Consider the following 13993-nt stretch of genomic DNA (forward strand, 5'->3'; position numbering starts at 1 on the left):
ACGAAGGTGTTATATGATGTGGGTATTGCTGGCCCGTTTTGCTCCCATTTGTTCTATCTCCTTCCGGCGAACGGTCTGTCAATGGAGAAAAGTTGCCCAGGGAAAATGCGACCGGCTTGGCATTTTCATTCGATCTCCCTTTACATGCCCGCCGAGTTCCGTTTTCCCGACCCGACATGCTACGGATTTCTGCCACCCGGTTTTCCATCGGATGGTTCGTAGTTATCGTAGGAAAATTGTGCTCACCATGCTTTCATGCTAGGCGAACGAAATGTTCCAGGAATGTGCCGGTGACTGTACTTCGAAAACGATTTAGGCAAGCGTGAATAAGGGTGACGATTGCTGGAAATGTGGTTTTAATTGTTGACTGATCAGTCCCTTACCGGAAATGGTTCTTAGGTGTACATGGCTGGTGAGAAAGGGATGTTAGTTAGGAAAAGGAGAGAGAGAGGCGTTTAAATTGAAAAACAATGTATAATTGTTAACAATTTAGCAATTTTGGTCTTACTCAGAACACAAATTCTAGTTCTCAAAACCTTTTGAACTCCAAAGTAACAGCCACGCCTCATATTGGATTGCACGATTGCAATACATTTCCTTCTAGAAATAGGATCCGGAGGGTTGTAAGTGCTAAAATAAATCTTCTTTTACGTGTGTGTGTGTGTGTTTTCCTTACTTCACATCCACATTTGCATTGTTCTGCGTTCAGAATGTCGGCGCAACCTTCCTGCCGATTTTTCCTTCCGATACGAAATTCCAATTTTATCCGTTTCTCCCCCTAGGCGGCTTTTGTGCGGCGTTCCGGCTTAAATCCGGACCGTGTTTGGTGGTCTGTGGTTTAGGATGTCTGTGGGATGAGGTCGTTGAACGCTGAGTCAGTCGCAGAGGAATTTGTTTGCCAATTTGTGGTGCAAGAATTGCGTTCGGCACGGAAATCGTTGGCATGCGTCGATGCGCCTTGCTTTGCAGAGTTTTAGTTTCGAGCAATTGGTATTGATTGTGGAATGTGAATTTTCTTTTATTTTTTTGCAGACAGTGTAAGAGTTCGTGCGCCAAAGATAATGAAGCGGTAAAAATGGATCAATCAAAGGAAAAGCTACTGAACGAATCGATCCTTTCGGATGCTTCGAGCTGCGACAGGATGATGGATGGATTCGTAAGAATTCCAGCCACCGATGATGATGGAGCGGCACAGGAAGCGCACGACACCGTTGATAATGCTTGTGGTGGCTTGATGAACATGTCGTACGTTGCATCGAATCCGGATAACCCCGAGTATGCCACCATCTTCAAACCTGATCAGATGGTACCGGATTTCATTCTCGGTCTACCGCACCACTGCTCGACACCGAAGAAAAACGGTCGGCCCGTGTCGATGTACGAACCGTGGACACGGTCGGAACCGTTTCGGTCGCTTCCGGCGGAAGTGCAGCGCAGGACGGCGAAGCTAATCGACATTGAGTTTGACACCGGAGCGGCAGCCGTCTCAGCCGCTGCATCGCGATCCTGCTGGGAAGCGGAGGATGCGGACGAGTTTATCACCACGCTGGACGAGTCCGCCATTTTGGACATTGAATCGTACGAGGATATTAATCACATCTACAGCCAACCCGGTGTTGGGGTCAATCACAACAATAACAATATGGTTAACAATAATAACAATCATCAAAAGTTGATTGTGGCGGCGGACGTTCATCAGCAGCAGCAGCAGCAGCCACAGTACCGGCCATTGCAGCACGTGTTCGAGTATCCGGCACACGAGCGTGCGACCGAGCAGAAGTATGAAGAGATCGAAATTTATGCGACGGTTAAGAAAAAGCCTCGCGAGCGAACGCCTCAGTCCGCGATCGATCGGTCGATCGCGATAGACGCGCAGGCGCTACTGCTCGCATCGGGCGGAGCACCGGTGGAGAAGTTTCCCAAAATTATGACCACCTCGTGTTATGGGGAGCTGCACAGTTATGTTGGTGCGTCGACCGTTTCCGGCGGGTGGAACGAGCCGGGTGCGATTGTGAAGAGCAACGAGAATCTGCTCGACTCGGGCAAGGCTCTGTCGATGAACAGTTCGTTCGTCGATGAGTCGGGCAATAGCTCCTTCTACGAGCCCAACTCGATGAACTCGTCGTTCGATTTTGCACGGTACGCGGGGAACGAGAAGACGCGGGTGCGCTGGTGGGACGACTTTACGGAGGAAACGGAAGCCGAGCTGCAGGATATCGCCGAGAAAGGTAAGTGCATTTGATGGGGCTTTACTGTTTCATACACTTTAATCGCAGCAGTTATTAGTACCACTGGTTGTTCTTTAATCTCGCTCACGGTCTAGGGCCGTCATCGGTCAGTCGATTATCTTAGCTATTCTGGTGGACGCATAAACGTCATTACACCACCTACTCATCGCCTTCTCTATTGATGTGGATGGCTTGAAAGAACTTTTCTGGACTGGGTCATTCGGTGCCATTCTCATGACATGATCAGCCCCCTGGCGAGTCTGATTCGCGATAGTGAGATCACCGTACAACCTATGAAGCTCATCATTTTACCGGCTCCTTCATTGTTCTTCCACAAGTATGGGACATCACCCCAGTTCTTAGTGATTTCACGTTTTGGAATCTTTTCTAATCGTTTCGTTTATTAAATTTATTACTATCTAATTTCTCACTGTTTGCCTTACGGGAAGCCATCTTAGACGAGACGTCATCCACTAGACGACGAACCGATCGACACGAACGAGTGACCCATTTCATTGCGCAGCCACACTGTGTTGCTCTTTTTATCACGGAATTACCAACCAAACGATGGCTCGTACTCGATAACTGACGGAAGGGCCATAAAAATATCGTCCGTTCGGTCGGTACAGTCCCGGTACAGGGCCCATTAATCAGTCCGTTTGCACCGGGCCCCACAGGCGCCTGGAGTCGTGCAACTAAACTCTGCAACCGGGCCGGACGATGTGTGTATGTGCGCTATCAGTGAAGCGCCGGGAGATGTTGGTGTTGCACAAATAAAATGATTTCGCTGTACATTTATCGTCGCCACAGGATGCCGATGCCTGGCGTTCGATTGGTTGGCGTGGTGGCGTAAAACAAAATCAAGGCAATATGGTTATGGCAATCGTATGGCAATCGAAGAGTTTTATCACTCTGCGCGAATATACTTCCTCGTCGGTGCATTTGATCTGTTTGCGGGGAAAGGGATTGGGAATGGCGCGGCAAACGATTTTAAAGTCCGCCAAACCCGTCAATTGGTCATCAATGGGTGTTTAGTTTGTTTAAAGACTACCATCAAAATGTCACGCACACAAAAGAAACAACAGAAAATTGAATAGCCAGGACAACTTTTTCTAGTTTGAGCTTATCTTAATCGGTTTTCATTAGATCATCGGCCGTACAGCTTGCGAACGCTGCCATAACGCTTCCGTAACGCTGCCGTAACGCTTCGTCGCGATCGTGTATGGAAATTAGCCCAACCAAGCTCTCCGCGCAGCGCAATCAAAGCGTCGTTGACATCATGGTCATTGGTTGAGGTTGCGTTGGGTTAGAAAAATGGCAATAGGAGCCGCGGAGCATGCGTGGGTTGCTCTTCCGCGGAACAAGTGTGAACCCGCACCACGTCATAAAGCTAAAAATGTAAATTTGTCGACTCAAGCTTTTTCTTGTCCGTGCGTCCGTCGGGCGAGGGATGGTGGTTCGCGTGTGAAACCATTGCCCGAAATGGGCAGCGCAACGTTTGGCATCCAGTGGGTGCAAAATGGTCGCAGAAACCGCACTCGATCGATCGGTTTCGGGACCGGGACTGTTTCGTATGCAAAAATGAGCTGAGTTTGTGGATTTGGACTGTGGAATGTAATCCTCCGGCGAAGAGACTATATCAACAAAAACAAATAAAGATAGCTATGGAAATGCAACCGTGATGGTCCTCCGAGGTGAGACATTGGAGTTTGTGGTTTGTGCAATACTGGGGCGGAGAGCGTATCACAGCCATTTAAGCCAGAGTTTCGTTTGCAGAAGATTCGTGGCGAATTTGTCATAAGTCACTGGAAGCGGGAATTTGTCACCGTGTAAGGGATGGTGGAAATTAAAAGTTTCCAAATCGTTAAACGCCCGATACACCTACGTTTGTTAGAGATCGGTCAATTTACGAGAGCCATGTTGTGAAGAGCTTAAAGAGGATTATTATAGTAGCTTAGACTTAATTCTTTGACGAGTTGTTTAAGCTACATTAACATAACCAAGTGTCACCACTTAATCGACTATTAAAGAAAAGCCTTATTAGGCTTTAAAAGGGCATTCTTTGAATAGTTTTCCGGTACAAAACACCTCAAGTTCTGTGAACAGCTGTTCCGTGCTTCACAGGTGAGAGCGGGTGGGTCGGGCAGCAAGCTGCCAGCCGACGCCACTTGGCTCAGCAAATTGATAACCGAAGCGGGGCTGCTTTTTTTTTTGCTCTGCAAATCCAGTATTATCGCTCAATGTTTCCAGGCGCCCAACGTTTTGGCCCTGTGCATGGTTGTGTGTGTTATCGCGCACAATACCACCGCAAACGCGTGCTCGTGGCGCTGTAGTTGTTCGAGGGTGCTAGGGAGCGATAGGAAGAGCACGGAAGCCCCCGTATGGGGTGGCTCAATAGGGGTGGTATTGATGGGTTTGCAAAGATAGGAAAAAAGCACGCCAAAAAACCATTGAACAGTGTGCGTTAGACTCTAACGACGACTCGTCGCGTTGTACGCCCGCGCGTGTGAAGTAGGTTTGCGTGTGCATCATCGAACCTATGTAGGTCTGGTAGTATTCGTCATCTCGCACGCTTGTGTCGTGCGGGCTGACAGGTGGTGACGAGTGTTTAGTATTTTGCCAGCGCGTTGTCGAGGCTGGGCGTTCGGTTCGTCAGTTGGCGCCTCGCGGTTTAAACAAACATGCCGGGGTTCGTGGTGATCGTGGTACGCGTTAGTGGCAATTGAAGTTGGAATCGATTGAACGAAATAGAACGTGCTCATTTCCCATTTCCAGTGCTGAAACGGTGTTAAATAGAGTGTGAAGTGTGTGTCAACTGTGTATCAAGAATCTTAGCTCTTTTCTCCAAGAAGTATTTGCCCGTGGCCCGAAAGAAAAGTGTCATAATAACGTGTAAAGATAAGCGATGATTCTACCTAAGTGATTCCGTGAATTCAGTGAGCTCAGAAAAATATAATCATCCACCAGCGCCAAGATTATATTAGCGCGTTACCTGGCGTTACATTGGGTGTAACGATAGCGATAACGTCATCCGTATGCCATCGCAGCAGAATGTTTCGAAAATCGCGCCGGATAAGGATGGGAACGCGCCCGGTAGCAGGTGGTGGCGTAGATTACGAGGGCGGCACGAGATCGGTATTCGGTAAATATGTCATCACGCTAGCCTGTAATGTCTACCCCTTCTTCTGAGGCCACGCTGTACAAAGAGCAGTGGGCTTATCAACGGAACGGCACAATACGGAACTGTTTGGCTTTCTGAGGGATGCGTAAATGAATGAAAATTATGAATGAAATGTATCAAGGGTAGAACGGACTATTGGTTGGTTGGAAGTTTCTTGTACAGATTCCGGTTTTGATTCCAGTGACCGTATTAATGACGCATGTAACGATAAGGGAGAGCTGTACGTGTTTGCGTTATATTGATGGTGTTTGTATTTTGGTTGTTGCTGAAAAAGTGAATCTTAATTGCTTATTTGGCTACTTTATTTATGATTATGAGGACCTTTGGAATCAATTTTTGGTCAAGGTTTTAGGGTTGGTTTAATCGGGTTAAAAGATATAAAACTCATTTGAACCAGATTATAATTTAAGGCTAATTATTGGGTAGAATAAGCTAATGTAACATTGAGGTTGAACAGTTCTTCTCACTGTACGGTTCTGTGCACCTCATCGTGAATGAGTATGGACTACTCAAGGACTACGCCATCCCTTTGGCTATCTCGCCCTCTTTTCGATGTTCTACAATAAACCAACGAAGCAAAGAATCGGGGAGCAAAAACGTGCCATAGAACCCCCCCCCCCTTTTCGTTTCGCCAACGTCGTGTCCTTCAAAAGCCAAGGGATTCACTTTCACTTGCTCCTCACTCGGTTGGTTGCCGCAAGCCGTATGCCGTAGATGGTTAATTTTTTGTATCATCATTATCTTCGTTATCGTCATCATCATCGCCAACATAATCATTATTATCATTCCATTAAGATGCACACACACGCTTCGTGGGTACGAAGCTACATGGTTTTGCTATTTATATTTTGTTTGTGAAAATTGGGTTGATCTTCGTTGCCACTTTTGCTACCCGTTACACCAGCGCTGCTAAGGGCTGTTTTGTTTCGCTATTTGTAGTTGAGAGCTGTAAGATCACCGGCCAAAGACAGTCTCGTCCGAGCTGAAAAGAGTCCCCAAGGTACGGGGCACAGTGGAAAGAAAATTGAATTTTTCAAACCTTCAACCAGACGGATGCAATTGCTTTTTTTGTTGCGCCCCATACTACAGCTGGCCTAGTGAAGCCTACAATGGGGAGGGGGGACAAAAAATGTTTAATAATATAAGTAAGCAAAAATTAAAAAGGAAAAAAAAACCACGCCACTTATAATGAGCCCGCGTTCCGGTGAGATAATCATCGGTGGTGAAGGAGCAGCAGCAGTTTGATGCTGATGGTAGTGAACATAATTAGAGCTGTCGTGCGATTTTCTGTGTGCCATTCCTTCATTGTCGAGCTAGGATTTTAAGAGGTTTCAGTGTGTCCTTTCACACACAGAATCCTATCTTAGCAGTGGGAACGATCGGCCAAGGGAACAGATTTGTTCCCCGGCGCGAGAAGCTTCTGGAGCGGCTCACAAGTGGCCCGACGGAGATTGGCAATTTCGGTTGACGCCTTGATGTAATCAAGGCTTTTGCTTAACCTTTCCCGATTGCGATTGGCCAACGATTGGCGCTGTGATACCTGCGATGCAGTGCACGGCTGGGAACGATCTGCAGGAAAAAGGTTGATTGAGTTCATACCCGATCCGCTCGTTGTCCGCAGCGTGATTGAAGTCTCGGCACACTAAACGCCGCTGGCTGCTAGATTTGTCATTTAGCCCATTGATCTTTATGACAATGATGATGACGAGCCCTGATGATACTCCCGGCCGTCCATTATGAAGGTCGGATAATAATACATTGCCTGGTACGGTACACGTGGTTAAGCGGGATGTCTCCTGCAAGCGTGTAATAATTAATTCGACCAGTTAAAAGTGAAAATTGGCTTTGCTTGGGGGGGTGAGTTAAATTTTCTTTTAAAAGCTTTGGCCGACTGTGGAAGTTAATTAATGGTACAATTTACCAAACAATAAGTTAAGGCCACTGTAAACAATGAGCGAACGCATCGAGAGCTCGCGGCCATCCCCGGTTTTGGTTTGATTAATTTCGTATTTAACTTTGGAGTTTTGGAAGATCGTCCATCCTGCGGCTGGAGCTACATCGGGAGTTTTAATTGATTTTACCAATTTGGCTTCTGGGGCCTCGCCTCAAACTGTTTGATCGATTTTTCAACAACAATAATCGCTATCACACATCGACCATATTGCAGGAGAAAATATTACTTGTCTCTCACTTGCACGTGATCGTGGTTTGCTCCTTCTCGGTTGCATAAACCGGCTTTCACCTGCACCAGTTCCCGCAGGCTAGTTGTCGTTGAGTGGCAAACAGTAGCCCGATACATGATTTACGATAATTAAAGGAAAGTTATTGCAGCGTCGTGGAAAATCGAATGTAATTGAAATGAAATTGTGATGCCCGTGCTAGCAATTCTGGCTTCTGGCCATATACATATCGCATAATTGAGCTGCAACGCGCTCAAAGTTATATTGAAAAATATATTTTAAATTAAAGATATTTATAGTACTCTTTCTGTTTGTGGTGATGCGTCATATGCTGCACATGATTGATGTCCAGCTTTAGCAACAAATATGTTTACACGTACCGTGTCTATAATTCATACATTGCCCTTGGGGTGGTTTTTCGTTTTCCTTTTTTTTTCTTCACACTCTGGCCACGTTATTCCATCTGTATACAGTGCTGCTCTGTGGCATTGGCATCAATTTGCAGTGCTATGGTGTGCAAAAAAAAAAAGGGTGCGTCTCGTCCGGTTCCAATGAGCGTCTTTGCATGTGGAAGCGTTTATGTTTCGTTTAATAAAACAAAATCAATTACTGGATCATTTTTTCCTCCATCTTGGCCCGGATCGGAACCGATCCGCACTTTGCTTCCTGATGCCGTTTTATTGTGGTTGTAGTGGATGTTGTTCGTTGGGTTGCGTTGCAATTTAAGTCATGGTGCAATGGAGGGAATATGAAGTTTGTTTTAATTCGCGATGGAAGGTAGTGAGTCCTTTCATTTATGAGTGAATTATTTTTACTTAAAAAAAGTTTAAAAAAAACTATTAATAGTGAGTGGCTTGAGGATGCATTCAAAAAATAAATTAATAAAAAAATATTAAATAATTTTATTCTTGTTCATTTTTGGCCTAACGACCTCTTAGATCATGCCTTCCATTTTTGGCTTACTAGACTTATTAAGACCGTATAGTTGGATAGGCAGTCCTCTCTTTGAGAGAACGGCCCAGTAGGGATTTGAGCCCCGATCCTGCCTTGTGAAGATTGGAACCGTGGTTGCATCAACCACTATAATAAGGGCCACCGGGCCGTCCCAAACATAATTTTATGGAAGAATTTTTACAGTGTAAAAAATATGACTTAACATAACAGAAGCAGTGGGTTTAAAGCGAATTTAATTCGATTATTTATTTTAAGTCTAAAAATTTGAATAATTCAATGTATTACATTTCGTTCTCTTATTAAAAGTAGCTCAGTTCCATCTCGAAGAAGCTAACCCAGTCACTCTCTCACACCAAAAAAAACCTTGCATAATAGTTTCTTCGGGCCGATAAAGATCTATTCCGCTACAAGGCCATGCACATGCAGACGGGCGGCCGGTAACTGGAATGCTCATTTATTTTAATTATTGGAAGTACGTTGGATGGTAAGTGCATGGTTGTGCAGCTAGAAGCGTTCTCCCTTGAAAATTCACTTTTCGACAGCTCAACAGGGGTTCGCGTTTTTGTTGTAGTTATCGCCGTTGTTGGTCTGGCACTTGTCTGCATACCGCCCGATTGCAATCACAATTGACAGGTTAAAAATAAATGATAAGTGAAAAAGTGAGCAACAAACATTTGGTTGGTTGCTCCACATTATGCTCACCAAGGCCGGTGGGCGTTTAACCCCGGGTTACCAGAGGCCTAATAGTTTGGAACGTCGAGAACGTCAAGCAAAATTGCTGCTGCTGCTGTGTGTGGTAATTGATGTTGGCATTATGCAATTGCCGTGTGTCTGATAAATGAAGGAGCGTTTCTTCGATAGATTTTTTGAAACATTCCTTTCGTGTTTCTGGCGCTGTTCACAGGTTATCGGTAGCTCGCGATCAAGGGCAAAAAGACGCTAGGGTAAATCGAAACCCCCCTCCCCACCCGAGTTTGATGGAGAGGACCCCGGGAAAAGACCTTGCATGTTTTACTTTTTAACCTATTTGTGTACGATGTCCAGCGCGGTCAGGCACTTGCTGGTGCCGCTGGTAATCTACACCTAGCTACAAGCGTTTTGCTTTTGGATGACCGTGAATTTATCGATCGCTGTGCCTTACTATCCCTGTTGCACATGCATTTGTGGTGCATACACGTGCATGTGAGCATGGTTGCAATTACGCGACAACAAGCTCGCGTAAATGCCGCTCGCGTGGTTCAAGGGAACGTTGGTAATTTCTACCTCGCACTACCACTGTTCAAACCGTGCGGGAAAATATGTAAGCAAAAGGGAAGGCAAGTAATAATGATCCAGCGAAGTGAAAGAATAAAAAAATAAGAATTAAAATAACATTATAACAGCAAAAAAAACAAATCAGAGCCTTATGCTGACTCCACCTTTTTCGCGGTGGAAGAAGCGCAAGGACCCGAACGGGGGTTCGATTTAAAAAAAAACTAACCTAAGACTTACCACTCGTTATCCAAAACTGTTTATCAGGTGGTTTCGTCATGGGAATTGGAAAAAAAAGAAATTCGTAATCATTTGTGCAATCGCAAACGAGATTTTAATTGAACTCGACAGCGTGCGCTTCGAGGGACTCTACGCAGTCTCTAACTCAAACGAGTAAGAATGATATAAGTAACAGAGAAGTTGCTTGCCGATGAGGTCCGGAAGATAACTGCAACTGGAAAAGCAAAATGGTAAATAAAAATAAAATTTATATCACAAACCCTATTATCGCGGTACAATCAGGAGCAATAAAACGATCTGGAGCTTGAAGAACAATCGATTTCGCACACTGTGTCAACATTGTAAACACAGTTCGAATTTTATTTCAAATAACAAAAAACGACCGTTAAACAAAACATTCAGGTAATTTTACAAAAACTGCACGCCGAACCGACAACCCACAATGCACATTAACGAGCGTTTGCTTAAAAAGCAGCAGCGGCCGAAATGATTAATGATTTCACTCGTACTTTCTCGATTCAAAATTCACGGTCACCAGAAGAGGTTCAAGAAGGCAAACATTTGTATCGGGTGGACGCCTCAAAGAAGAGGCGGTCCACACTTATAGCCTGCAGGATGGCGATCGATGGTAAAGGACACACGATTGATGATGTACTCGAGCCACAGTGCCAGACACACCGCCGGGTCCCCATCGGAACCAGTGTGGTCAGTCGGGGGTTTTGTTTGTGCCTAACCGGTTTACGGTCGGTATTATTTCATAATAAGTAGAACTTAAGGCAGATGAGCATGGAAACTGATGCAAATTTCCTCGATCCTCAACCCAGCACAAGATCACAGCAGTGTCCAGACAACCGTACGAACAAAAGGACGACTGTGTTTTGTGTCGGACATTTCGGACATGTCACAACACCAAACACGGCCCTGATGCATAACAAATGATGGTATGCCACCATAACAAAAAGCGATCAATAATAAATTGTCTTCGTGTACAAATTTGAAACCGAAGCGATAATGGTAGCCGGCAACTCCGGCTACCGGGTAGACACTGGCCGAATTCTGACCAGTTCTGATATTGGCTGTGTTTTTTTTTATTTTCGCTTTTGATAAGAGAATTTGTTGGTGGACTCCTTTTCAGCGTTCGGCAGAAGCGCAAAAGATTTATGTAAAACGCCTTTGTGTGTCGGCGTGTCACAGTGATCGGTGTGGTGGTAGTTGCCGATGCACCGGGAGGATCGATTCCATCGCTGGCTATCGGTTCTCCCGTTGATGTAAAGAATTAATTTGGCAAGCCTCGTTTATCACCGCACCGGTTGTAATAAATGGTTGTCCTTAATTATGGTGTGCGCGTGTGTGGAATTTGCGTGATGTTTTGTAAACCTTCTTATCATAATGATAATGAGGGTCCATGTTAAACGGGAAATATGAGTGTTCTTTTATTCATTAACTTATTTTCAGGCTTTCTGTGTGTGAGGAAGTAGTTCTTGTTTCCCTTAAATCCCGTCAAAACACAACCTCAGCTCGGGAGCGTCTTGCCTTGCATTCCCTCTCCCGAAATATGCCACCCGAAGGCTAGAGGGCGATACATATCTCCGGTGCCAATATATCTACCTCAAATTAGCCAACCGTGAATCGATAAAGACATGACACGGCTCTGACAGGTTGTCGATCGGCATCTGTCGTTTTTGCCGTTCCCTTCCCATTTCATTTTGGAACGATCAGGCACTCTTATCAGGCCTCCCTCCAACAACAGTGGAAGGACAGTTGGACTTCTTGTATCTAGTGTGTATGTTCACGCAGTGTAAGGGACTGTTCTGACCCCTTGTTTGCGAATTGTTAAATTATCGTTCAAGTGACAACAAAAGTGCACCACGAGAGGGTTTGGAGAGGGGGGGGGCAGTTTTTTTTGGGTCCCCAAAGGTGTAATAAATCATTGCACCACTGGCGGCGTTCGTTCGCAGCCGATTGTCGAGCCGGGTGACAATTGTAATCCTGTCACCAAATTGACCGACCAGCTTGATCGGAGCCTTCGCGGGGCTCGCCGTTTGCAACATCAAGATCGATCGAGTGCCAAAACGTCGAGGGCTGGTCAAACATCTTGTACAGTTTGGCTGGAGGTTGGCTTTTAATATTAATTGAATGGTGCGAAATTAGAACGTGGCCGGCTAGGCCCAGCGCCCTCTAGCCCAACAACCAAACCCATGGGTGTCTGATTGTCTGGAATGGGTTCCGCAACGCGATCAACATTTCATCTCGCCTGCATCGGGTCTCGTGTCGAGTAATTACGGTGCGTCTCACATTGCACATTGCTGAGTTTGGCTTGTCGTCAGGATGTCTGAAGTGGTTCACAACGGTCGAACCGGTTCGATGGCGTGTCGCGATTCTAGAACAAAACTTCATTCAGCAATGCAGTTGCTGCCGGTCGGTGGTCGCTTCATTGATGGAGGAGTGTGTGTGTGTGTGTGTGCGGAATGCAACGAACAGCCAGAACTGAGGAAACGATCGAATAAAGAAAAAATACGGCTAAGAGCTGCATTAGCTACGTACTGCCAGCTGAACGATTGAAATCGAACGATTCTGCCCACGCTATACAAGTTCGCTTTTGACTTTTTTTTCTCAAAACAAGTTGTTCTTGGCATCTGTAGGTTTGCAGCCGGTTAGAATGGTCACCGTCATCGCTGTGATTATTATCATAACCAACCTACTGCAAACGAAACATACCATTTAGAGACGCTTAAGCTAGCTGACTGTGTGGCAAATGGTACACCAAGACACTTTTGTTGCGCAACTTGCAGTGAGTCGATCGATAAGCAAATATTACATTGCAAGGTGCAACTTACTTCACGTGCTGGTTTATATTACGAGACTCTGCAAATTTTACCATCGATGTTTTATATAAGATCAATTCCAAGTTTTTTTTTCCAATAGTTCCAGGAATTTTCATGTTGATAGGTGTGAAACACTCTGTTTGCTTTCTACATTTATCACTCTGATAATCAAGCATTGAATGGTTTAGTGGCGCCTAAGCTAGGCCTACAATTTTATTGGATTTTGGTGCTGAAATAACCCTGAAGATAAGCTATCAGGTTGATTAATGACCATGAGGTAGAGCCGGTTTGATAAGGATATCTATTGGAAGAATCATTTTTTTTTTTAACACTACGGCACATAATTCAACTCTAATTGTATTGAAATAACATTAATTATAGTAACGTACCGAATGAGTGATGTCAAACTCATTTTGACTATCGGGCCAGATTAAATGGAGAAAAGGGTTTGCTCTCCACATGGACTTCGTGCTCTTCTTCTAATAAGATAATTACAGGAAACTGGCCTGTGAGACGGTCCGGTGGCAGAGGCGATATTGGTGCCGGTCTTCACACGGCAGGACCGGGGTTCAAATCCTATCAAGACCGCCTCCCCATACGCAGGGCTGACTACCTTGCTACGGGTAAAATCAAGTCACAGAAAGCCAGAAAAGGCAGACCGAGACCTTTCGAGGTTTTGAAGTTCGAGGTTCTGAGGACTTGATCAACCAGGAGAATGATCTCGAGTCGGCGGTTAAACCCCAAGCCTCACAGTCTAATATTGAGTTTCTGTAAAGTCATAGCAACTTGGTGAACTTCGTGTGGATTGGTTTTGTCCCAATATCGCTGATTTTACTTGATAACGAACCTTAACATCTGGAAATTGGTCTCGTTTGCTGAAATCGAGCATATTTTGGATCTGTTTCCTCCCGCGAAGAACTGGCTATCCAACTGCAGGTATGCTTAGTCAAGGAAAGTACAAATGCAAGACCTGAGCTGTATAATTTAATTTTCCGCTTGTCAACTGTCCAAGTTGAGGTGCCTACCATGTTTATTGGAAATCGTACAGAAGAATTCGCAGTAGTCGATTATTTTGACAATCCTTTATGAGCCGGATTGGAAGGATAGGAGGACCTTTCCCGGCCCAGCAACTGA

At 45.3% G+C, this 13993-nt stretch overlaps 1 protein-coding gene across 4 annotated transcripts in view; it reads left to right on the top strand.

The window, feature by feature from the left end:
* The window catches only part of LOC118506384 (protein TANC2), a 109349-nt gene that overhangs the window by 10486 nt on the left and 84870 nt on the right, over nucleotides 1-13993 (top strand). For 2 of the 4 annotated variants that reach the window (XM_036043418.1, XM_036043419.1), the window contains exon 2: nucleotides 1033-2228. In XM_036043418.1, the coding sequence (XP_035899311.1) occupies nucleotides 1076-2228 (1153 nt within the window). In that variant the 5' untranslated portion in view covers nucleotides 1033-1075. Of the gene's footprint in view, nucleotides 1-1032; nucleotides 2229-4703; nucleotides 5371-13993 lie in introns of those variants that run through there. The other 2 variants (XM_036043421.1, XM_036043422.1) reach the window with 2 other exon arrangements.

The sequence above is a fragment of the Anopheles stephensi genome, chromosome 2 (assembly GCF_013141755.1).
Source record: "Anopheles stephensi strain Indian chromosome 2, UCI_ANSTEP_V1.0, whole genome shotgun sequence".
Classification (NCBI taxonomy): Eukaryota; Metazoa; Arthropoda; class Insecta; order Diptera; family Culicidae; genus Anopheles; species Anopheles stephensi.